Raw genomic sequence first — 25113 nt, forward strand, 5'->3', positions numbered from 1 at the left:
AAGCTTAATTTGGCCAGAGTGCAGCTTTAGGCATACATGTGCCACTTAATGGATAGTCTCTTACAAACTGCCAACAAATCCTCCATATTTAAGCAGATCACTAGATCTTTAATCATCTAATTCTGTGCCATGTGCGCCGCATGGACAGATGTTTGTCAGAGTGCAGCTGAGAAAGTGAGGAAAAAAGCCGAACTGGAAATTCAGAAAAAGTCATCATGCAGTCAAACAAGTCATTTCATTGACATTATGAGTGTTGCATTGTCCGCTTTTCCAAGTCTAAATTAGTTGTGATTTAGCTATGCTTACTGCAGGGGGAATTAATATTCAAGGCAAAGAAAGTGTTAAGCGCAAGTTGTTTTTTAAAAATATGATCTTTGCAAATGTAAAGTACATACATAAACACATTCAGGAGAGTTACACTTAGTTGGACAGTGCAATCCACTGATGTCCACTCTACAAGTACACACGTGCTGATGACCTGCATGCATGCTTACCACTCTGATAATGGATGTTTGACTTTTCACCTCCAACTATATCCATAATCTCAAAAGGATAATACACTTTGATCCCCAGACTTTCATCCAGGGGACTTTCCTTGTCACCTCTTCAATCTGTCCCCATCTAATGTATACCTTTAAAATCAAAGACAAAAGCAAAGAAGCAAGAAATTGTTGTAAACAGTAGCCCCCAAACCCCTATATAATCGTTCATTTTTGAGACACCACGAGGGTGACTTTGGTTTATCGACCTCCTAGTCGAATTTGATTGGACGTCTATAGTCGTCAAGGGTTGGTAAATCAGGCATTCAAAACTTTTTTTAATGACCTAATGAGGTCATTTTTGTACTTCAAGCACCATTTTTCTCTTCCTTTGTGCCATGGAAGCCACTAGAGAGCGCTGTCATACAAAAGCTTCCTCTCCAGTGTTGCCATTGGCTCAACTCTGTTCAGCATTTCAGAGAAAACAGGTCAACAGACATGGTGTGTTGTTTGTAGATGTTTATTCTGGAAAATAATGACCGGATAGTTTGTGTGGCGGGCTCTTCAATCCCATCTGCACTACAAAAACCATGCAGTGGTCTACTAGAAAGTCTATGCTCTATGGGGGATCCTATATTTCAAAGCTTTGTCACAAAAAAAAAACGAAATTCAAAAGCTCCAATAGTTCTTCAATAGATTGATCTGGATATTTCTTGCATAGGAATAAAGCCATGCTGTACAATGACAAACCAATGTTAGAATGATTGTTACAGAGTTCATAAAGTGTTCTGTTATTGACAACATTGAAGTGCATACTATTCATATCGATACATAGCTATAGTGATTTGATACATACAATACATACATATTTTGAGCTTTTAGAGGGACGTTGCAAAGCCCTTGGAATGGAAAATTGAATATTATGATGGCTCTTAGGTTAATGCAATGCAACTGTATGAGGAAACCGTACAAAAACTGCCATAAATGATAACGGCGTCATTTTTTTCTGCTTTTCGCTTTAAAAATAGTAGTACAGTGAGGATTATCTACGCAAAGCCACTCGGAGGAGAAAAAAATGCAGGACAAATTCCTGTCTCAAAGAGAGGCTCAACTCTTGCATGCAATTTATCGGAATTAGTAAAAGTGTTCAAGTGGCGAATAAAAGGGGGAGAAGCAACTAAATCACACGTCACGGTTTGCATGCGGTAACAAGGCTTATGTTAACAATCTTGGCGTGATATGAATGAATAAGAGCATCTTACACTGTAAAATTATAAGGCATGCCTCATTCAACTCCCCCACAACCTTACTTGGCAGACAAATTCGAATAAGAACTGGCATTGATTCCATTGCTGTTTACCTTCATGTGGTCAGTACAAGAGAAATGTGACCTGCAAGTCAAAAGACAGCACGTGTCATTTGAGCAGTCAGCCAGGCATCATATTTTGACGCAAAAAAAAAGAAAATTTGCTCCTATGAGTTTGTGATACATATTTATCATTACTTGGACATTTTGCTTTGGTTTCAATAATTCATTACTCACTCTGCAGACAAGCAGGGTCTCAATTTGTATTCCGCTGGCGTATGTTCTTGTCTTTGTGGTTGTTGGTAGAATTGGTTTTCCTTTGGTAGTAAATGACACAATCAGATTGCATAGGATACAATATGCTGTATTACAAATGAAAATTGTTTGTATTTGATGCGCAGTTACAACTTCAAATTACCGAGTAGTCTATTCAAAGCACAAAATAACTCAATTCGTGGTATGAAAAAAGTTTGACACTTACACTGGTCCAGCTGGGTCATCATCTGAAGCAGTGGAGGGAAATATAGAGAAATGAAGACCAAAAATGAGCAAATTAGCGAGGAACGGACGAGAAAATATTGATTCTTCTTTCTTTCGTTTTTCTTTTAATCAATAAATGTATTTCGGCTTGGCCTAATATTATAATAAGGTTCATTTTAACGTTTAAATCACATTGATCCGGAATGGAATATGGAATAAAAATGCAGCCTTACAAGCAGAACACACTTAAAGGCAGAACAAGTTTTCCACATAGTAGTAAATTGCATGTTAAGTTTAAAAAATCCTCATGCGTGGATGAGGAATTGCATTCCAAATCATTTGATAAGCTCGCGTGGAACAATGATGGTGAGATGAGCAACAACAACAACAACAACAACAAGAACCAAAAAATGCTTTTCACACTGGAATAAATATTTTCCAAGAAAAGCAACTGGGGACAAGGTTGCATGCAGTCTCACACTTACCACATACAGCGTTAGGTTAAGCAATTGGATAAAAGGGGAAAAGCAAGATATCATAACAATAAAATATTCAGCAGCCAGAGTTGACCTAATTTAAGGCAAAGCAATTACATCGAGTATTAATTATTAACAATTCGTGCACAATTTCTGGCTCACGACACAATCCACCAGAATTGGATTTGGATAGAAGAAAGAAAACAGAAAAGGAAATTGTTTGAACCTGTACTTCATCTCATTTCAGTTAGCAAGTCTTAATTCAAGACGTCCAAAGCATTTGAAGGGGGGAGGATTGCAGCCATCACTTGCTACCATCCTATCCCGTTCCAAATGGATTGGACACCTACTGTAACATTAGATCACCAAACCGTACTCATTATGCTGCAATATCAAAATTTCACTTAGGAAGTCAAAACTTGACAGAACACCTCAAAAAGGCCATGTTAGTCCTTCCGTATTCTACACTGAAGGCACGTATAAGTACTATTAATCATTGAGAATGGTCACCTCCACGGCACTGCAGTATCCCATTTCTCATGAATATTAAAATGGCTGAAATTGTCCTGATAAGGTGCGACCTGCGGCAACAGTGTCTCGTCTTTTGGCTCCGACTCACTGGAATGAATTATTGAATGCTGACGCAGCATTCGTTTCAGGTGACTATGCGAGCGAGGAAAAACAAGCAAAGAAAACATGGTCTCTTTGCCTGGCTGTCCTTCGACAAGTGTGAGCGCATGCGGCGGAAAGAATCCCAATTTCCTGCATGGCTGTGCGGCACGCAAACTGTTCTGCAGCATCGGCACGCACTGCAGCGCCATACATTATTACCGTCATAAGAAATAGAGAAGTGGAGCCAATTGGGAGGTCAGGAGAAAAGGCACAACATCAAACTGATTATTCGACAATTTGTGAAACAAAACCAAAAGAATCCAACCTATACGGTGGTCAATTCTTAAAAAAAGGATTAGTATACTTAAAAAAAAATTGAATATCCCAATTATGTCCCATGGAAATCCATGACTCCTGGTTTGTAGTCAGATAAAGATTTTTTTTTAAAATAGCAAACAAAGCATTAAAGTGATGGTGACTCACCATCCTGCGAATCCTCAGGCTTCTTCCGCTTTTCATAAACAACGATGATGACAATCAAGATGATGATTTCAGCCAAAACCCCCAAAAGAGGCCATAAGGGGGCCAAATGGCTGCGCACTCTCAGCACAGAGCTCTCGTCACTGCTACCCATCAAATTGGTGGCGTTACACTGGTACTCGCCCGGATCCAGATTGATGTCCAGATTGGTGATGCTGAGCTCAGTGTAATTGTCTTTGGTGCTGACGGAGAAGCGTCCAGAGGAGTTGTCAATTTCCTATCGGATTACAATAATTGGGTTTTTTTATTCAATGACATGATTACTCTTGTAATGTCAGGCATTTAACATAAAGCTGATTGGTGTTGTCATGAAAATGACAAACAACCACACACACACACACACACACAACCACACACACACACACACACACACACACACACACACACACTCGCCATACCCGATAAATGCCATTTTCAAGTTTGCGCCAGGTCCACACGGGATGAGGGTAGCCCACACTCTTGCAGTAAAGCAACGCACGCTGGCCTTCGTTCTTATTCTCGCTACGCTTGTGGCCAATAATCTCAGGAGCAGCTACAGGAAGAAAAGATGAAGCAATATGAATATAAATAAAATAATGCTCTTGTAAAATGTTGAAAACTATGATTATTTGCCAAAATCTACAATGATGATAAATGTAGTCACAGTGATCTCTCCCAAGGAGATTAATTTATTCACAGATCACTATAGAGAAGGATTTATTTAACAAGCCTATTTTGTTTTAAATCCAGTTCAACAACACCTCAGGGGAGCATCCAGTCCAGAAAAAAAAAAACATTTAATTTGTCTTTTAGCTTACAAAGGTTTCAGTCAGAATCAGTCATTTAATTGGATTGATTTACTTTGAATGCTTCCAATTTTTATGTCAGTACAAATTTTCAAATTTGAATGAATGGTGACTAATTATCTTTGTGTTTAATTAAAATAACTGATTAATGTTGTAAAACAATCGAGATGTTAACCCATTTTGTAAGACAGTTATACAAGCTAACTCAATCAAAGCAAATCCTTTTGGAAATTTCCTGCCTTTTTTTCAATAGAAATCAAAGGTCATTTTGATGATTTTCTTCCAAATAGATGAAATCAGTTTGAAAATAACTGACTTCTGAACCTCTGAGTTAAAAGCAAAAACTCTTTTGTTTAGATTTTTGCCCGTTTTTGTTTTAGGCGTTTTTCAAATGTGCATTGTTGAAAATGTGTAAATCTTAATATTTCTACCCATGTATTGCAATTTGAATGACATTTCTAGTGTATATGCCATTGTAGTCAAATAAGCCTCTCCTCTGACCCTAATTTCCAAGGACAGGAATGCGTGTGACAGAAGAAAGACTGCAACTAGATTCTGCCGTTGAGAGCTAATCCCCATGTATCACACAAGACACCATCTGCTGCCACTGAGCTGGCTACTAGTTCGACGAAGGCGCCAAGGGCGGTGACAACCCTGGAGCAATCACAGGTCCTCCCCGTCAGATGTCAAGGCAGCTCAGCTCATTTTCCACCTTACTCTGCGCTACCGTTATTAGCAATATAAGCAACGAGATGACAGTTTGCAAATGAACCCGACCTTTAACTTCAATGGTGGTGTTGGCAGCAGGGGACATCCCGAAGGTGAAGACGCACATGTACAGGCCAGCGTCGTCCCCTCTCGGTTTATTAAGCCTTGGGAGCGAAAGCACACGTCGAGTGGAAGCCACGTCAGGTCAATTTCTGCAGCACGCGTTGATGCAAAAATTGCGCGAGGTCATTACCTGTACTCTGTGTTTCTATTAGGACTGCGTGTTTCTGGGATCTCTTCCCCATTTTTCATCCAGTAGCTCTCTTGGAGGGCATTGTCGCTGTTGGTCAGGTTGCATTGGAGAGTGAAAGGGGGACTATGGCCTTCCACGGGAAGGGAAGTGTGCTCAGAGGCAGCGATTGACGGCTCTGGAAGAAAGACAATCCGGGCAGTCGATTAGCACGGGCAGAGGTGATGTTGACTCTAAATTTGAGATATTAAGGTCACCTCAAATTCGTGATCACAACTTTAACGTAGCACTCGAGTGTAAGAGTAAAACCTGTGGTTAAGTAAGTACGCCTGGTTATCGCCATTTTATTGCTCTTGCTATGAGGGAGAATGTTTGTTCTGCATTTAACATGAAATGATTTTCCCCTAAAAATACCATTTACAGTCCAGTAAGACCGTTTTTTTCTCTTCACTGTGAATTGGATGGTGCAAGCGATACTCCAATGCGATTAATAATCTGTAAAAAATACAGTACTCCTGAAAAGGATGAACAGATGCAGTATATAAGACTAATCAACCTCAATTTTTAATTGTGATCAGTGATCCGTTAGCTTGACAGAGGGACTCAAAGATGCGGATTAGGATGCTTAGAGCTCAAAACCGTGTCAAATCCTGATTTGAGCATTTGTATTCAGATTAAGCCTGATTATCTTGTTTGGACATGTAGACACTGGTGAACCTCTTAACGTGTATATACTCACCAAAAGACGCATCAAATGGTAAATGTTTTGTGAATCAAAATTATGAAGTATATCTTTTTAGAATGACAAAAGCATATAGATAACCTTTCAAGAAATAAAGTATCGGAAATATATCGCCATTTCAACATATTGTCAAAACCCTACATTTGTTTGTTGTGTTGAGGGTGCAATAATACGGCAAATGGGAGGATTGAAAAAGTGAACAAAGTGGAGGGCAGAAGGGGAATATCAACAAGGATGACAAGGCTCTACGGAGGTCTCTGGACATAACTGCTTGAAAGAAAACATCAACACAAATGCTAGTGCTTTTTTCAGCAACTGCGGGAATGACAAGATCTACATTGGGAGTTAATGGTCTTCTGAAGATGTTTGAAGGGAGGCTGGATCACACAGTACACTGTCTACTGTGGGTTCTATCACCAAGGGAGGGTTGTTTCCAATACACTGACCACTCACTCTGCAATACTGTTATGGTAGCTTGCGCTCTGACCCAGGTGGTGGTGGGATTTATGTGTAGGTCGTTCCGTCGCGGGTCGTTACTGGCTCTGCACTCATATGTCCCGATATCGTCCAGCGTCAGATAGGATACTCCCAGCACGCTAACCGCATTGATGCCATAGACGGTGCCGATGGACACCCGCCGCTTTCGAGCGCCGTCCCACAGCTGCCTGAAGGAATCGGCTCGGTTGATCTCCGAGTACCACCACTGGATCTCGGGGGTGGGGTTTCCCACCACGTCACAGAAAAGCTCAAATGTGTCGCCGGTGAGCTTGGTTTCAGACAGAGGCGATTTCACAAAGCCGGCTGGCAAAAGCCAGTTTACAGATGCGAGAAAAAGAATTTCCGGTGTGTGACGTCAAAATGGGGATAGGGAAGAAAAACAAAAAAAGAAATGAAACACAAATGTGAAACATGATGAAATTGCCACCATAATGTTCACAATTTGGCATAGAAAAAAAGTCAAATTCACAATTACCGAAGCCATTATAAGCGTTCTTTCTGGGGAGCTTTAATCTAATTGTGTTGGGAGGCTCATTAACAACATGACATTCATAATAGACGCACACTTTAGACACATTGTTTTACTTCAAATGTGTCCCCTAAAAGTCCCTCAAAAACAAGAATCTGATTCAATCCACAATAAAAACCAAAAGATTTCCGATTATTTACTTGTAGCCTGCAGAACTCATATGCTAATGTCTTCTGAATGACCTTGTTATTTATATACTGTGCATCACGTGCTGAAAATATCGAAAGAGCCGTTGTGAAATGATTATCTTTGCAAAGGTCAGCAAACAATGAGCAAAGTATGCCATCACTGAAAGATCTCAGCACTAACTGCAATATCATTGAACCAAGTGGTGATGGGGTGCGCACAGAACGGGGGGGGGGGGGGGGGGGTGCTGCTGCTGCATTCACAAGAATGGTCAATAAGCACCATGGAGCACACATGAGATTGAACAGAGATTTATAGAAGCCGCTTCTCTTGGTCTCTGGGGACTGTGTGGGAGTGTGCTGATACGTAAGCCCCCTTGTTTCCATAGAAGCACTTTACAGTAAAAAAAAGTACAAATACAGAGTCAGCCATTCTGTGGAAATCGTCAGAGAGAGAGAGAGAGAACTGTACATTTTACAGCAGCATACGACTCCAATTTCCTCATCCTCACATATTTCTGGCATTATTTCCATTCTAAAGGTAGATACAATCATGCACCTCTTTTCAGCTTCTCAGCACCTGACAAGAAAATTGCTGAGACAGAATGTGCCGCCAGAGTCATTTTCTAACATTGCACACAATTGGAATGTGATTACTCAAACAACAGCCATGTTTCCATTGAACGTATAAATAAATGACCAGTCCGGAACTCTGAGCTTCTATTTCAGTGAACATTAAGATTTGAAAGAAGCCTAATGAATATTCTGATCCTTTATGAATCATAGTTTGTACTTGAAGTGAATTGACTCTCTCAGTTGTGTAATGTTTCTAATGTTGCATTTTTTTACAATTACAGCAGAAAAATCTGGACACACAATAGCTATGAATCAGCAATGAGTCCGACTAACTGACAGCCAAATTCATCTTCAATTATTCAGACCTAGACTTTTCATATGCCCATAACTGTAGTATCTGATAAATACACTTCTTGATAATTGTATTGTTTTGTATTTTTGTCTAGTTCTGAAAATAGCATGGTATGGTAAGTATGGTAGTAATAATGGGGGTCATCCTACTTCGAGGTTTTTGCTTTATCTGCGATATTCGAGGGATTAATGTAATGAAAGAGGGCCTTCAAGAGGTTAAATTCCATTCCACGTCCACCCGATTTATGAGCAGCTCGTCCGCTACGCGAGCAGGTCCGAAGTGGGGAAATCGATGTAATTGTGCAGCGCGGTGGAGTGCAGTGCATCTCGGCCAAGAGTTAACAGATTCAATGTAGTGAGAGGACATTAAAGACATGAATCCCAGTGCAGCATCCCGGCTCTAAAAATAGAAGCATGCAGAAAAATGGACCGATGATGCTATTTCCAGAGATTGACTTGTACGCTTCAACATCCACACATTTACCAATGCGTGTCTAATGTCCGTCTGTGTGTAAACTTCAAATGGATAGAAGGACATGTACCACCTTCCCCCACAGCTACTCAGCATAACCCTGTAGTATTCAGCTCCACACTTTTAAAGGACATTTTGGGGGACATCACACAAGGCCATTGAGTGGCCCACTTCAACCTCCACAGATTGGGATCTGATTCCATTTCAATTCACACGTCGTTTGAAGAAAATACCACCAGCTCCACTCTTTATTTGCAAAAATAGAAATATCGTTTAAATTGGTGAAGGCCAAAAGGACTATACTTTGCAGGTGGGAGGAATTTTTTCACAAGTGTTGTCAATTAATTGATGAAATGTTTGTCAGGACGACGACATCGATCATTTTTTCCTGTGTTTATACTTAATGAATATTAATATTAGATTATGGTAGGTCATTTCTTACCGTTTTGCGAAGAGACGGTGTGAAGCAGTAGGGCTCCAACTATCGCTACTGGGAGATACATGGCTGCAGCTCGGCGTTTGCCAGGTGTCATCTTCGGCCAGAGAAAATGCCGGTGCGTGCGTGAGGTTGATGCGATAAAAAGGTGATTTAAAGGGGAGGAATCGCCAAGGAAGCACACGCTGCAGAGGGAAAAAGGGGGAATAGACGCAGACTCGAGCAGCAGGGGGCTCCAATAACGCACAGGCGACGTGCTCGCCTCCCTCCTTCTGCCTTGCCTTCTGCAATCTGCATCAAGGAACCGCGGTGGTAGCAACAGTCAAGCGTCTTCTGTCAAACCTCGCGAGATCCTAAAGAGACGGGATTCAATTTGCAAGTAGGGGCATGTCTCATCCCATCTCATTTTCTGAACCGCTTCTATCCTCATTAGGGTCGCAGGGGGTGCTTGAGCCTATCCCAGCTGACTCCGGGCCACCCTGAATCTGTGGCCAGCCAATCGCAGGGCACAAACAAGCATCCACATTCACATGCATACCTAGGGGCAATTTATTTTTCTCCAATCAGCCTACCATGCATGTCTTTGGAATGTGGGAGGAAACTGGAGTACCCGGAGAAAACCCACGCAGATGAACATGAAAACTCCACACAGGTGGACCGACCAACCTGGATTGGAACCCAGGACCCCTGAGCTGTGAGGTCGACACACCAACCACTCATCCGGCCATTATAAATGACTGAAATGTTAATTTAAAATAAAATGATTTAAATGAATAAACTGTGCACGACCCACAATAATGCAATTAAGTAGAACAGTTATCTATTAATTTAAAAGTAATAATGCTATTGCCTCATAAAGGGCTTATTCTACCGAATGCTGCTGTGAAAGTTACATTGATTTGTACAAGAAATAGCTCAACAAATACTTCTGCTATTGGTTAGATGTCAAGTTTAATTACTGTACTGGAGCTAACTAAGCCAGTATCTTAAGTAGTTTAATCCGACTGTATTTCAGTCACAGCAAATATCAAGCACGCTTGCACTCTATAAGTAGATAGATATGCAGTAGCTGCTTCTTAGGAAAATTAAGTCATTGGTGATTATTCTTTCAATGTTTTTAAAAGATAGCAGTGAGCAAAACAAACACTATACGTACAAACAACTTCAATTTAAGATCATAGTTTAAAACATGAAGTTGTATTTGGAATTTACTTTCTTTTCAAAGTTGAGTACCTAATCCTTTTTGAGATGCCCTGTAAGAGTATTTTATCCATTAATAGTTATATAAATAAACTATTCCAGGATAAAAAAATAAACATTTTTAAGTGCATTGAGAAAATTAGGGTAGAATAGATGTAATAATCTTAGAAATTAAGCCTATTTTCAAATATAGGGCTCATTCATTTTCATTTTATTTTATTATTTATTCACGATTGGATTATAGTAAGGTTCTGAGGCGGCTTTTGTTGACCAAGTACCAAAAGCGTAGGCCATAACATTAAAGACACTTTGATAAGAGTTTAATAAGAGTTTACAAATGTATAAGCGTCAAGGGACACGGTTTAGTTCTGTGGACCACTATTTTACATGAAAGGTGGGCACTCACAAAGACAAAATTATATCTGGAGTGGAATATTTGATTTAGATAACAGTTAGTAGTGTAATCAACAGACACTCCATCTCTGTTAATCTCTTGCGCCATCTCGAGGTGTACACAGCATTTACTGGATACAAAAAGACTGTATAATCAGTCTGAGAGAAGAAAAATAAATAAACAAAAAAACAACAAAAATAAATACATTTTTATTTTTATTTTAAAGGTGAATGCAATAAGCTTCTGCACCAATGGATAATTACATCATATTAAGGGCTAAATAGTAAACACTAGGAACAACTTCAGACTGATTTAGTAGTACTGGTAAGTACACCTCTAGATAGCGCAAGAGATTAACAGAGACCGTGTGCTTGTTGACTAACTGTTATCTAAATCAAATATTATAGAATCTTGTTTTTGTGAGTGCCCGCCTTCTCATAGTGTATAGTGGTCCATAGGTCAAGCACAGAACTAAATGGTGTCCCTTGACGCTTATACTTTTGTAAACGCTTATTAGTCTTCTAAAAATAACACCAATTTCTGTTATTTTTGTCTCGTTTCAAGTATTGTCCTGTAACCTTAGGTAAGTGACAATATATCTAAGAGTTCAAAGTATCTGATGATTATCGGCAAAGTATTGTATATATTGCATGATTTTCAATGTCAAGCGGCAACAGGATTAACCTTCGTCTATTTATTTGTTTTCTATTTTTTCAAGGTCGCTCGAGGGCGTCACAATGACAAAGTCGAACGTGATCCCCTTTGCTCTCCTGTTCATGCAACTAACGTGTGGATTTGGAGGCAAAATTCTAGTGTTTCCTTTAGATGGAAGCCACTGGATAAACATGAAAGGAATCATCAAAGTACTGCACGCCAAAGGCCACGAAGTCACGGTGGTCAGGCCGTCCGATAGCTGGTACATCGACGAAAAGTCTCCTCACTACCTGTCCGTCAACCTTCCTAGCCGGGGTGGATTCAAGGAGGGCTTTCAATCTTTTGTGTCTCTGCAACTGGAAACAATGCTTCAGCAGAGGTCTCTATCTCCTTTGCCTCGCATTTGGAGTAAGATGCAGAACCAATTTGTGATTATGAATCATTTTTCCCAATTCCACGAGGCTCATTGTAAGACAGTCGTTCAGATGTTTGAGAATGAAACTCAGATGCAGTACTTTCGAAACGCTAAATATGACGTGGCTTTGACCGACCTTGGCATCGGTGGAGGAGCGCTGCTAGCAAAGCTCCTCAAAGTTCCTCTCATTTACAACGTTAGATGGACCTTGCAAGGTGAATCTCATGACCTCATTGCCCCGTCCCCTCTGGCCTACACTCCTTTCCTTGCAGCACGATTAACTGATAAGATGACATTCCCTCAAAGAGTCTTAAATGTTATAGCCTACACTTTTGGTTGTTGGTCAACAAAAGTCATCGCAGAACCTCACTATAAGCCAATCGTGGCGCGTTATTTTGGTTCCGAGGTCGATTACGCCACGTTCTTCTTGGATGCCGAGATCTGGCTGATGAGAAACGATTTTGTCTTTGAATTTCCTCGACCCACAATGCCAAATGTCGTCTACATGGGCGGATTTCAGTGCAAGCCTCCAAAGGAACTCCCTGCTGACGTGAAGGAGTTGGTCCAGAATTCTGGAGATCACGGAGTGGTGATAATGACTTTAGGAACTCTCGTCGGGACGCTTCCTGGAGATCTCGCTGAGGAAATTGCCGCAGCCTTCGCCCAGATACCCCAGAAGGTTATATGGAGGTACTTAGGGCCGAAACCTGCCAAACTGGGCAACAACACATTACTGGTCAACTGGCTACCTCAGAACGACCTCTTGGCTCATCCTAAAACAAGAGCGTTTGTTACTCATGGAGGCATCAACGGGGTCCAGGAAGCCATTTTTTACGGAGTTCCGATCGTAGGAATCCCGTTGTTCTTTGATCAGCATGATAATCTCAATAGAATTCATGCAAAGGGAGCAGCAGTAAACGTGGATATCGTCACGTTGGACAGCCAGATCTTTCTCGATGCTCTTCTTGATGTTCTTCACAACTCGTCGTACAGGGAAAACATGCAAAGACTGTCGAGGCTGCAAAGGGATCAGCCAATGAAGCCGATGGATCAGGCTGTCTTTTGGATCGAATATGTTATACGGAATAAAGGAGCCGAACATCTAAAAGCGCAGTCCAACAAAATGTCCTTCGTAGTTTATCGTTCGTTTGATGTTATTATGACTTTGCTTGCATTTGTTTTGCTTTTAACTCTCGCCTGCTTTTTTATTATTAGATTCATGTGTAGAGTATGCTTAAATATGAAAAAAACAAAAAACGAATAAAAAATGTTTGCATTATGGCTATATATATATGGAGAGAGAAATGTGAAAGACAACTCTTTGTAAATGTGTGCTTCATTTGAAAATAGACTTAATTTTTTAGATTAGTACATTTAAATTTTTGCCTATAATTTTGACTATATAATCAGCTTCAATACTACGGTTCTTTGAATGTGTTTGAAGACCGTATAATTTGTGCATGTGTGTGTTATTAATCTATTTTGACTTGGAGGGCTGCTACGAGAAGTTCATGTTTCGTTGCCATTTACGACAATAGACGTCTAATCCATCTGAATTTGGGGAGACCATATGTTGATCTCATGTTTCCTCTTTCACGTTAAGTATAGTATTATTTGATATGATTGATAATGTGAAACTCAACCACTACTCTATTTAACGTTTTATCAAAAATAAATAATAATATAAATACAATGAAATAAAATATGAATAAAATAACATTTAAATACAATAAATACACACAATAGAATATTTACCGTTTATTTGACACTGAAGTATTTTTTTATAAACTACGTAGTACACTGTATATGGGAGGGGCGGGGCTAAGTGGATTTGACGTCTATCGCCGTCACCTAAAGATGAGCCACAAGCAGTGCTACCAATCGAAATGAATTTTTCGGGCAATAAACATTTTTAAAAAATCCAATTCAACCCCATTTCTAACCAAATTCACACTTTCTCCCAGTGTTCATGTATGAACTCCAAGAATCCAGCGCTCGAAATGTCGAGTTGAAAATAAGAGTTTTCCTGTCACTCTTGCTCAATATTGTCGCCGTGCCTGTATGATGACTGGCAATATATATTTTTGTACACGTCTTTGATGCATGGCGCATGTATATATTGTTGAGAACGTTGTCATCTTCTACGTTGGCCACTCTACGTGAACCCGCAGCCCCTTTTGTTGTTGTTCTCACGCTAACATGCGAGATCCGCAGAGGCGACTCGACCGCATTCCGCCCAGACCGGAGCAGACTTCCCCTACTACGCCAGCGGCCTGCTCGCTTTGAGATGAGTACAAGATGTCGGTGTCGGGGCTGAAGGCCGAATTGAAGTTCCTCGAGTCCATCTTCGACCCAAACCACGAGAGATTCCGAATTATCGACTGGAAACCCGACGAGCTCAGTTGCCAGTTTAACGTAACGGGGGAGAAGCTGCTGATCATTCACTGCAACATCACGGTAGGGTCCGAGTGGGCCGGCCACCTTTGGCGTATCGCACCAGCTAGCTTGACGCAAGACGGGGGTCCGTTGTCCCCCCGGGTTTGACGAACCGAATGGGCCAGTATTTGGATTTTGATTTCCTAACCCCCGTCCCCTCATTTCGAATACAACAAGTGAAAGAATCAACTTGCGAGAAGCGTCCTGCAAAACTAGCTTTTGCTAAGCTCGCCTGACTGGAACTAACGAGAAGGCTAGCTTTCCTCGTTAGCCCAGAATATTCGCGGTTGTTTTGCCAGAACTTTTTGGGTAAAGCTTCGCAGTTAACTTGTTATTTTTTTGTTCATAAGCAACGTCGTCCTTTCATCTAAGTGATGCTTTTCCCCCCGACTATACATCACAATACTACTTATCGTGGCAAACATGTCCGGACCGTCAACATTGGTTCGAATATCACAAATGGCAATGGCATATTTTTCTCCTATTACTTATAAACACTTTATGTACTTCATCTTCAGCTCTCATATTGCTAAATATACTGTTTTGATTTAAAATAGCATGTGTGCTGGCTCCGTCGTTCAACATTAGAAAGTGTGTATAGTGTATGGCACAGAAGGGTAGAAGCAAGTGTAGTAGAAAAGTGGAATACTAGTTAAACAATAACAAGGGAAATCCAACTAATTCACATTAGTCAAATGTTCCAGCAATTGACTTTTTAGCTCCCATTTTCAGCAATAAAGACGGAAGCTAATTCGATGGCAAAGGCTGGCAGCAGTCATAATCAAAATAGCTTGGACGTCTGTAGCCGTCAAAAACACAAAAAGACCATCATTCAATGACAGCCTTTCCAGTTCAAAAGGATTGGATGATTGCAGGGTTGTTGTTCATCTGTTAGTTCAGACATTTTAACCCAGGGGTGGGCAAAACATTATTTGGACAACGTCGGCGGACCGGTTTAAAAAGCCCAATGAAGCCCCCTGCCCATACCTGTTTTAACCCTTTCAGACAACAAGATCAGATTTAAAAAAAAAAAAAAAGTCTATTTAGCGTTACTTTTGCAAAAAAATGTCCAATTCATTTAAACTGTGAGGATGGGCAAAACAATTCCAATCCGTTTGGGATAATGAATTGGACTTCTAGTGCTGTCAATGGCAGCCTTGTAAGGATAAGCAAAAAACAATCTTAATTCAGGCACAAAATGGTTAAATCACATTCTTGTCTTGCTCGTAACATGTAAAGTCATTCAAATTAAGCATTTAAATAAAAATAGGCCGAAAAATCAATTCAAACTGAATCTGAAAGATATAAATAAGTAGCGGAAAAAATGTGACTAGAATGGGGAATCCAAATCTATTATGACCCTGACCGATATGACTTCTGCAAATGTTGGCCACTGATAAGAATGACATTCATTGTTCAGCTTTATTTCCCAAATACCTCTGACGACGGCACAACAAAAATGTAATCACGAACAGAGAATTTATCTCGACTTGCTGTTTTTTAGAGACCATTTTACTTTAACCGCAGGAATCCTATCCCTCAACGTCCCCCATATGGTTTGTCGACTCCGATGATCCAAGTCTGGCCGAAGTGTTGGAGCGCTTGGAAGATGTGCGGAAAGGCAACACGTTGGTAAGCCTGCACGCAATAACGAATGGTTCTCGACAGGGAAAAGGTTGTACTTGACTCGGTCCTCTCTGCAGCTTCTTCAGCAGCTGAAACGTCTCATTTGTGACCTGTGTCGACTTTACAACCTCCCTCAGCATCCAGATGTGGAAATGCTTGACCAGCCTCTTCCCGCTGGGCCCATTATCCAAGAGCGAAAGGTAAGTGCTAACTTTAGCCGTTTCACGTCGTTGAAACAAACTAATCTCGCCCGCTGACCAACAACGCTTCGCTACACTTCAGCACGGACCTCCGGATGAGGTGACGTCGGAGGAAGACGAGGAGGAAGAAATGGGAGAGGTGCCAATGTGTTTTCATTTTGGAAAATTGTCAGCGCTTGGAGTTTCATCAGCCGTTTATCTAAACACCACTGATTCACTTTGGCAGCAGGATATTGACTTGGACCAAGACCTGGACCATTACGACATGAAAGAAGAGGAGCCGGTGGATGGCAAAAAGTCGGAAGATGACGGTATTGAAAAAGAACACTTGGCAATCTTGGAGAAGGTCCGTAAAAACCAGAGACAGGACCATTTGAATGTAAGTCCTTTATTGTTATTATTATTCATTTGGAGCCACAGCATTGATGTAAACCACTTGGCTTTTTTAGGGTGCAGTTTCTGGCTCTGTGCAGGCTTCGGACCGCCTCATGAAGGAACTCAGGGAGATTTATAGATCACAGAGTTACAAGACAGGTAGCCAATGTCCCTTTCTTTGGACTTTTTCCCATTTTAAATCATCTATCGCGAAGCGACATTCACTGAAGACCACTGAGTTACCCATTTGCCTGCCGTATGCTTTAAAAAATAATGTTGTATCTTCAGGCTAACCATGTTTTTAAACAGATTTTTCAAAATCAGGCAATAATAATAAACCTGGATTAGCAATCATATTAAAATATACATGTGTATTCACAAACTGTGTATTATTATCTTCTGTGTATAATATTCATTCTTGATCTATACCCCTTATTCTCGCAAGAGTTGAAGAGTGGGGTGCTGGAGCCCATCCCAATTAACTACGGGCACCAAGTGGCGGGTGGGGGGTTACCCTGCATTGTATGACTAGCCAATCGCAGCAGTCCCATTTACTTTAACATAAATAACATTTAGGGCCTTTTTTATGAACCATTAATGCTCACACTCATACCCAGGCCCAATTATAATCACACACGTGTACACTTCCCATAACTGAGTGTATTTATGTGTCACTTGACAGGTATTTATTCCGTGGAACTCGTCAATGACAGCCTCTATGACTGGCACATCAAGTTAAGGACGTAAGTTGAGAAGACACCACTACCTGTTATTCCATGCCACACCTGTACCATTCCACCTTCTTTGTCGTTCATAGGGTAGATCCAGATAGTCCGCTGCATAGTGATTTGCAGGTCTTAAAAGAAAAAGAAGGAGTGGACTATATTCTTCTTAATTTCTCTTATAAAGTGAGTCGCGTCATAGGTGTGTGGAATCCTCTTTTCAGACTGAACAGCCGCGTCAAAAACTGATTGTCTTTTTCTTGTCTTGACAGGATAATTTTCCTTTTGACCCACCTTTTGTGCGGGTTGTCGCTCCTGTGCTCTCTGGAGGGTGAGTGGCTGTTGATCTGCTTGTGTCCAGTTTGGATACAAATTGCTTTTAATATGAACCCATTCTCCATATTGTTTGTTATTATTGTTATTATTGCAGTTATGTTTTAGGGGGAGGAGCCTTGTGTATGGAACTTCTCACAAAGCAGGTGGGTCAACAAGAACTGTCTTTTTTATATATTTTTTATTTTTTTAATGTTAACGGCATTGTTTGGTTGTATTTTGCAGGGCTGGAGCAGTGCCTATTCCATAGAATCTGTTATTATGCAGATTAATGCAACTCTGGTGAAAGGAAAGGCCAGAGTTCAATTTGGGGCCAATAAGGTGAAACTGTCTGGCATTCATCAATCACAATACTTCTAATCCATTTGAACTAGTTCAATAACGTCAACCATTTTTCTACAAGGTTTCATCTTTTATAAATTGTAGCTTGTGCATCTTATATTTCCAAAATTAGAAGTAAACAGACCCTTAAATATTTGACACTTTATTTTACATTAAGCTTGCTTTCAACTAATTGTGAATATTTTTTTGAAATATAATTTGAATCCACTTTGTGGGTATTGGAAAAGAAAATATTGCATTTGAATAGGTGGTCTGCTAGAATGGATTGTTGATTACATTGGATCATTTCTATCTGTTTTTGACTGTATTATTGCATTTCGGCAGTCATTTATCAGACAATAGTTTGCCTACTAAAAATTTATTATCTGGACAGGCCTAGTCTAACTTGAAATTTCTGTTCCTCAGAACCAGTACAATCTTGCCAGAGCACAACAGTCGTACAAATCTCTTGTGCAGATTCATGAAAAGAATGGTACGTACAATTTTATCACTGATAGAAAAGATGTTTGCACATACTTGATAGGGTTTTTTTCCATCCCCAGGCTGGTACACACCCCCTAAAGAGGACGGATAAGCGGCTACAATCATCACTCTGCACTAGGAACATGGGTCAAAGCGTCTCATTTTCTTTGGAGTATTTTTCCCCCATCTGACTTGTTGGGAGTGCATCATGTTTTTTGCAGGACCCACCCAAGTATTCCCTCGTTTGATAACGGGGGTATCGCCCGCCTCGTTCAGATATCTTCGATTGTCTCTTCTCCGGTCTGAATGTGTGTTGGGAGGGGGGTGGTCCTTCTTTAGCTGCTTTTAACAAAGTGGACTTTAAATGAGCTTTTTAAAAGTCGTTCCGAAGCCCTTGGAGTGGCTCGTCACCTCACGTGTTTTTAATGATTTTATTGTTGTTGTTAATGAACAGGTACACAGCTATTTTTATTTCCCCCAAGCTATCGAGCGAATGTTTATTTTATACGAGTAACCCCGACAATAAATGAGCCAATTGTCATAGTGTGGATGGGTATCTTTAAATTCAAATGCCCTGCCACTCTTCTTTTATGATAAACACAGTTGTTTTTGGCTTGATGTTAATCAACTTTGGAGTCCGCTCCTTGTTGACAAACACAGTGGCTTTTTAAATTAAGTGTCCTGATGCGCTCCAGCAGAAATTGACACATTATCCCTGCTAGAGTTTGACTAGATGTGGTTACCGATGCAGTCGGATTTCTGGCCGTGGCTGGAAACGTTTTCATCCCTGAGATCAGACCCACTAAGGACGCAAAAGGTTGTTGGATTATTAATAGTGTATGTACTTTGTTAGTCGCGACATACCTTGATTGTAGTGGTTTGCACCTTCTCGGTTTAGTTACTAAGACACAACGCTGTTACATGACGGAGAGTTGTTGAGTGATCTGTATTTAAAAGAAAAAGAAAAGGTAAGCTGGCTCTCATGAATTGCTCCGATATGCAGGTGAACTCGTGTTGCTTTTGGTGGGAGAAAAAGGTTTGCTTATTGTGTAAGAATGCAACATTTGTCTGAACTTCAATCCAATTTTTAAATGAACAAGTTTTAAAGCTTTGTCGCGTTTCAGAGACAATTTGAATTGGCCTAAAGCAACGTAAAGGCATTCCTCATCAAGATTCTCATTGTGATTTCATTAACCGGGATTTTGAAATGCAAATTGGGGGTTTTCCTCCAAAGCATTAGAAAGCTGTTCTGGTCAGGAGACTTTTTTTTTTCTTTTTCCCCCCTTTCATTTTGTCACATCAACACAAAAGGGCCGCCGACGTCAACGCCTTGCTGCCAACGCCAAAACTCTGCTCTGATGGGGCAAAATTAAAGATTCAAGATGGAATGTCACATAGCGATGAATGGACTTGCACACTTGTCTGAACTGAACTGTGATGGAAAAGTTGAATCTCTTTAAAAAGCGACAGACAAGAAAGACGATGACGGCCTCTGGCACAATTTGCTTGCTTTGAGTTTCAGGTTTTATTTTTATTTTCATTTGAAGACATTTTGACCATGTACAGTAATTTGTAAGCTTGCATCAAGTTTATGAATAAAGAATTTTATGATTATTATTGTTTAGGGGTTTAATTTAGCCATTTTGGGGTGACTTTAGATCAATTTCAGTCTTAAAAATGTCCAAACATGCAATTAAATCAAAACCAAAGAATACCCAATACAACACTGTCACTTTAAATCCACCTCACAAATGATTTTTTTTATTCATTTATAGTACATGATAATACAGATCAGACAGCAAAAAGTACACATGGGAGGAAACAGCCTTTGGAAGCCTAAATACAGCACTAATGGAGTGCATTTGTGGTCTGCACAAAATCCACCTTTCCCACTGTACAAGTGATAACTGGTGTACATGTAACGTAAACATTGAACAGAAAAATTGTGGTTTTCACTTTGAGATCTCACATGGGGGTTTACTCATTTACAACCCTTTTAAAATTTGACAATCTTGGAATAATTACACTGAGCACCGTTCTTTAGAAGCCATGTACTTCAGTTTTAAAAATTTTAAAATAAAAAGCATAAAGTGGGAAAAAGTATGTTTGGAATTCATTCAAACAACTGAAAGGTTGAACAAAATATGCATTTTTTTTCTCCACATGATCACGACCAGACAAGACAAATCACATTTTGGAAATAACAAGCAGTCAGTTACATACTTTTGTACATTTGTTTGAAATCTAACACTGTCACGGGCAATCTTAATCTTGAAGACATTCGGATTACCTCATTTCAATTTATATTGTAGTTTTCTTCTTTGTTAATATCATAGTACACCTGGTAGAATAGACACAGCCACAGAATGACAATGGAACAAGGATATTTTTTTTAAGCAGATTACAAGAAGAGGGAGAATTGAAAACTGCTTTTTTAAGCACCCACAACATCGACTATTCACGTTATGTCCAACTTCCAGTTCAAGACACGGTTTTTGGAATGTTTATCCAGTTAATTACGCCTTTTCAGCCCTTTTTACAGCACACATCATGACCACTAAAGCAGTCAAACTGGGCACATTTGTGTAATGGAGCCATATTAATGAAATGTAATATTTTGCTGTAAAAAGGGCTCTTCAAATTCTGTGCTTTTACACACAATCAGTGTATCACAAAAATTGAATGAATATGATACCATGGATAAAAAAATAAAAAGGCTACACAGTAATTCCTAACAAAAAAAATGCATAAAACAACAATAAGGTAAGATGGATCAAATTAATGTTTGACATTTAGGTATTGTATAATTTTTACCACTTATAACTGCAGTTGTATTTAATATTTCAATAAAGTGTTCTAGCCTTAAAAAATCAATTAAAGCTATCTCGGCATCTTAAGTTAAGCCTAAGGAAAGAGCATCCAAATGTTATAAAATTATTGTCCAAACCCAACGCAGTTAGTATCATTTATGATGACATGTAGTGCTTTTTTGTGCATAAATATTTTGTTGCCTCAACTCCTTGGTATTTTTTCTCTTAGCCGTGCAATACTAAACTAAGTGAGATCATCCTTATTTTATCCATTGAGCGGCACTTGCTCGCATGTTTGGGATTCAAATAGTCCAAAAAAGTGAAGAAACTGGATGTTTTAGCTTGTTTGGATACAATATTAAATGCCATTGTTGACAGTGAAAATGTGATAAAGGGATACAAAAAGTAACTTATTCACATTTAAGTTCAATAAATGTACAGTACATTTGCACCTTACACCCTATAATATGCTTCTCTGTTTGCGAAGTGGTTACTAATGAAGGGCACCTAATTACGAACTGCCTTCTTAATTCATCCCTTTTGTTAGAACCGGGCACCTTTTTGTCGTCCTACATGGGGTCGTCGTAGTTGTACGTGGGCGCCGCCGAGTATTGGTTCTGCTGCACGGCCCCCTGGGCGGCCCCCATGGCCGCCTGCTGGGCCGCCTGCTGGACGTGGGGGTTCTTCCAGGCTCCGGTGGCCCACTCCTCCTGGGCTTTCCCCAGACTGCCGCCGCTGCCGCGGTAGAAGTTGTGCACCTGTACGGGAAAATTGTGTAAACAAACAACCGGTCGTAGGTTGGAATTTGAGGGCTTGGTTAACCTTTGAGAGGGCAATGAAGGAGAGCACGGCCACGGCGGTGAACATGATGGTGGGGATCAACATCACCACGGCCGAGCCCACGTTGGTGCTAAAGAACGTGATGGTTGCCAGCCAGCCACTAGTGGACACAGTGGAAATGTTATTTAAAACAACCCAAATACAAATGACGTATATTTGTGGTTATCACCTTACCATACTCCCCATCCCGGTATGCCGACCGTCTGTATGATACTGATCACAACCTGAGCCATGAAGACGAAGAAGAACGCCATAAAGTTGAACGAACTGTCAGTTCTGATTGGAAGAAAAAAGGTCAATATCAAAAAGCCTGTTGGTTGTTTTTTGTCTAAGACGCCATGCAAAGCGGCTTACTTGAAGGCCTTATAAATGGGCCGGAACCAGCACACGTATGAACAAGGGGTGAAGAGGAGGAGCCATAGGAAGGCCATGCCGAAATTGGTGGCCCCGCCTCCGCCGCACATCCATGCCAGACAACCGATCAGGTTAACCGCCAGCGTGGCGCTATTCACTGACCAAGAAAGAATGAAAGTGATTGACACCTTTCCACTCGGATTATTGGGATTCTACAGTTGAAATCAGTCAACACAACAAAGACTTCTGCAAAACTTGAAGTGAAAGCTTCTGAGGTGAGGGTTTACTTGTGAATCATGCCAGAGATACTGCTTACTAATTGAGATGAAGCTTGCTAGCTTCTTCACAAACAAGATTGAAAACAGTCTACCCCGAACAACACTATCTTGCACTATAAATAAATGGTAATAAAAAACAAAGGCCAGAACAATGATGTGTACAAACACTAAACTAGAAATAGACCTAAAATTTTATATCCCCCTGACATAAGCCAATAAAAATAATAAAGATATTTAGTTATGTATGATAATTTAGTCATTGCACATTTCAGACCTTTGAAAGAAAACCATTTTTTAACAAAAAGGCACCACTAAAAAAATGAAGATATGGATCAATACTGCATTTAGATTGGATCATTTCTTTCAACCTACAATTGTATATCTGTAGATGCGTATTCATTGTCTTTATCACTCAATCATTATTTGATAAACCTAAACAACAAATAGAACAACAAAAAAGATCTGTCCCGGTGGTCAGGGAGTGTTTTGGGTAAAACAGTCTTAAGGGGGCGGAGCGGCTTTGACATTTTAAACATAAATGACAGTGCACAACTCACATATCCACAAGTAGTAGAGGCGCTTGCACATGGTGCGATGCTGGTCGGGGATCTCGTTGAAATCTTGGTAGAAGCATGGCTTGAGGGGGATGAATCGAGGCAGGGGAGGGAAGTTGTTCTCTAAGATTGCACAAAGACGTTTGAGTGGACAAAGCAGATAGTCTGTTGCGTAGTAGCATTACATTCACATACCTGCCATGATGAGAGTTGAGTATTTTTCTCTGCTTGCAAAGGATGGCTTTTCGATCAGCTGGCAAAAAGAGGAGTGCTAAAAAAGAGAGCGAGAGTTGTTTTAACTCATTCCTCGTTGGTGATTGCAAGTCTGTTGCCTTTAATCCGCGATTTTAATATATTTTTTATTACTGTGTGGAGTTTGTATGTTTTCCCTGGGCTTGCGTGGGTTTTCCCCGGCTACCCCATTTCCTCGCTCATCCCAAAAACCTGCATGCTAGGCTAGTTGTACACTCTAAATTGACTCTCGATATGAGTTGGAGCCTGATTATTCTGTGTCTGCTTGTGCCCTGCGATTGGCTGGTCACCGATTCAGGTGCCCATAATTAGCCGTGATGGATTCCAGCACCCCCTGGAACCCTAATGAGGATAAACAGTTCAGAAAATAGATGAATGAATGAACATAAACACTATGTGAACTCTACACAAATACCTGGGTATGGCAAGGAATGAGTTAATGAGGCCTTTTTGTGACCCCAATATAGACAGAAAGGAGGCACTCCCTGATCATATCATCTTCATTCAAAACTCTTTTTTTCTATTGCTGGTACAGATGTATGTATGAATTCAAAAATGAAAAGTAGTAAAAGCCACGTATTGTGGATGTGATTGAAGCATTGTGGCCTTGTATATTGAAATTGGAACAATGATTATACATTCAGGCCCACCAGATTCACAAGGCTCATTTTTTTAAATGTATTTTAAAGGCTACATTATTTTTGTGGCTGCTTCTAGAGGACATTTTGATGCACAGTATGGTGGATGCTATGAAGGGCATCTTTCTGCCTCCAAATATGAACACTGCCTCTAGAAGCGAACCATTCCAGGACGAATCTTTTTGTTTTGTGGTACACTGCGATCCCGACTATATGTATTCTAAATAATAATAATGATAACAATTGGTGGATGCTGCAGTGGGGAAACGATGCATCGCGCTGTCCTTCAGCCTTTGCGTCGCGGCACGTCACGGGTGCGTCGGCGCTTCTACCCCCCAGAATAGCGAGACTATGCAATCCGGTTGCAATTTAACGGTTTTTCACTATGTGAATGAATGAAAATAGGACAAAAAACGACTCACCTTACGTTTGGCTGCTCGCTAGAATTCGTTAGTTCGTTTCGAATGCATCTTGTGAACGGATTTTTGCTGAAATGCACGCTTTGAAAATGGACAGTGGACAAGAGAAACCGCTAGGCTTCGAATGATGGAATCGCGAGGAAGAGGCGATCACGTGACGGTGTTTTTTTTTTTTTTTTTTTTTTACACATCTCTCATGTATTTTCGGGTGGGAGGGGGATGAGGGAGAGTCCAGCGAAAACAGTGGATTTGCTGCTGGATCCAATTGACCTATCACGAAGCAGCTCGTTGGGGGTGATTACGCAGGATAACCTCATTGGACGTCGGCAGAAACCATTGCCAGATTGGGCGAGTTCCCGTCCAATTTTTGGGGTGTTAAAATTTGGGCTTCTTTTGATAGATTTGGCGGTTTGGGGACGGACCTTTATGCATTAGTTTGACAGT

General features: G+C 40.5%; 3 protein-coding genes and 1 pseudogene across 8 annotated transcripts; 2 read left to right on the forward strand and 2 right to left on the reverse strand.

Moving 5' to 3' along the window:
• Window positions 1-983: 983 nt before the first annotated feature.
• On the reverse strand, window positions 984-9695 carry LOC144188458 (neuroplastin-like). 4 transcript variants are annotated; one of them, XR_013324941.1, is made up of 10 exons: window positions 9372-9695; window positions 6832-7179; window positions 5640-5814; window positions 5456-5550; window positions 4292-4425; window positions 3837-4110; window positions 2751-2771; window positions 2267-2288; window positions 2023-2102; window positions 984-1870 (listed from the first exon to the last, which is right to left on the reverse strand). XR_013324941.1 is itself a non-coding variant. In XM_077710684.1 (9 exons), exons 1-8 carry the CDS (start codon window positions 9460-9462, stop codon window positions 2042-2044), a joined length of 1188 nt encoding a protein of 395 aa, XP_077566810.1. In that variant the 5' UTR covers window positions 9463-9695; the 3' UTR covers window positions 984-1870; window positions 2023-2041. The 4 variants fall into 4 exon arrangements, 3 of the variants coding, with proteins under 3 accessions (XP_077566810.1, XP_077566809.1, XP_077566811.1); XM_077710684.1 differs by lacking the exon at window positions 2751-2771 and having other exon boundaries at window positions 2267-2276; XM_077710683.1 differs by lacking the exon at window positions 2751-2771.
• Window positions 9696-11386: 1691 nt separating this feature from the next.
• Window positions 11387-13317, forward strand: LOC144210897 (UDP-glucuronosyltransferase 2C1 pseudogene; annotated as a pseudogene). The gene is made up of 2 exons (XR_013329481.1): window positions 11387-11542; window positions 11678-13317. The product of XR_013329481.1 is annotated as a UDP-glucuronosyltransferase 2C1 pseudogene (transcript).
• A 673-nt stretch (window positions 13318-13990) lies between these two features.
• LOC144210906 (ubiquitin-conjugating enzyme E2 Q2-like) lies at window positions 13991-21239 on the forward strand. Of its 2 annotated transcripts, none has more exons than XM_077737871.1 (13): window positions 13991-14485; window positions 15992-16096; window positions 16168-16290; window positions 16373-16429; window positions 16520-16669; window positions 16740-16824; window positions 17348-17408; window positions 17483-17573; window positions 17660-17718; window positions 17818-17866; window positions 17946-18041; window positions 18468-18534; window positions 18605-21239. In XM_077737871.1, the coding sequence occupies exons 1-13, from the start codon at window positions 14327-14329 to the stop codon at window positions 18634-18636; spliced, it is 1134 nt and encodes a 377-aa protein (XP_077593997.1). In that variant the 5' UTR covers window positions 13991-14326; the 3' UTR covers window positions 18637-21239. The 2 variants fall into 2 exon arrangements, with proteins under 2 accessions (XP_077593997.1, XP_077593989.1); XM_077737863.1 differs by having other exon boundaries at window positions 13999-14485; window positions 16517-16669.
• On the reverse strand, window positions 20254-24842 carry scamp5a (secretory carrier membrane protein 5a). The gene is made up of 7 exons (XM_077737882.1): window positions 24673-24842; window positions 23556-23631; window positions 23364-23483; window positions 22529-22685; window positions 22349-22450; window positions 22157-22274; window positions 20254-22092 (listed from the first exon to the last, which is right to left on the reverse strand). The coding sequence occupies exons 2-7, from the start codon at window positions 23560-23562 to the stop codon at window positions 21904-21906; spliced, it is 693 nt and encodes a 230-aa protein (XP_077594008.1). The 5' UTR covers window positions 23563-23631; window positions 24673-24842; the 3' UTR covers window positions 20254-21903.
• Between the last annotated feature and the right edge of the window lie 271 nt (window positions 24843-25113).

This window comes from Stigmatopora nigra, chromosome 2 (assembly GCF_051989575.1).
Source record: "Stigmatopora nigra isolate UIUO_SnigA chromosome 2, RoL_Snig_1.1, whole genome shotgun sequence".
Classification (NCBI taxonomy): domain Eukaryota; kingdom Metazoa; phylum Chordata; class Actinopteri; order Syngnathiformes; family Syngnathidae; genus Stigmatopora; species Stigmatopora nigra.

What these genes read in the sequence shown, in the direction of transcription:
- LOC144188458 (XM_077710683.1), bottom strand. Translation starts at nt 9,462, where the DNA reads ATGACACCTGGCAAACGCCGAGCTGCAGCCATGTATCTCCCAGTAGCG. An exon ending in CACCGTCTCTTCGCAAAACG is followed by an intron (nt 7,180 to 9,371) that starts GTAAGAAATGAC and finishes GGCTTTTGCCAG; the next exon opens with CCGGCTTTGTGAAATCGCCT. An exon ending in GCCTGAGGATTCGCAGGATG is followed by an intron (nt 2,289 to 3,836) that starts GTGAGTCACCAT and finishes CCACTGCTTCAG; the next exon opens with ATGATGACCCAGCTGGACCA.
- LOC144210906 (XM_077737863.1), top strand. Translation starts at nt 14,327, where the DNA reads ATGTCGGTGTCGGGGCTGAAGGCCGAATTGAAGTTCCTCGAGTCCATC. An exon ending in TTCAATTTGGGGCCAATAAG is followed by an intron (nt 18,042 to 18,467) that starts GTGAAACTGTCT and finishes TCTGTTCCTCAG; the next exon opens with AACCAGTACAATCTTGCCAG. An exon ending in GCAGATTCATGAAAAGAATG is followed by an intron (nt 18,535 to 18,604) that starts GTACGTACAATT and finishes TTCCATCCCCAG; the next exon opens with GCTGGTACACACCCCCTAAA.
- scamp5a (XM_077737882.1), bottom strand. An exon ending in CCTCTACTACTTGTGGATAT is followed by an intron (nt 22,686 to 23,363) that starts GTGAGTTGTGCA and finishes TTTCTTGGTCAG; the next exon opens with TGAATAGCGCCACGCTGGCG. An exon ending in CCCATTTATAAGGCCTTCAA is followed by an intron (nt 22,451 to 22,528) that starts GTAAGCCGCTTT and finishes TCTTCCAATCAG; the next exon opens with AACTGACAGTTCGTTCAACT.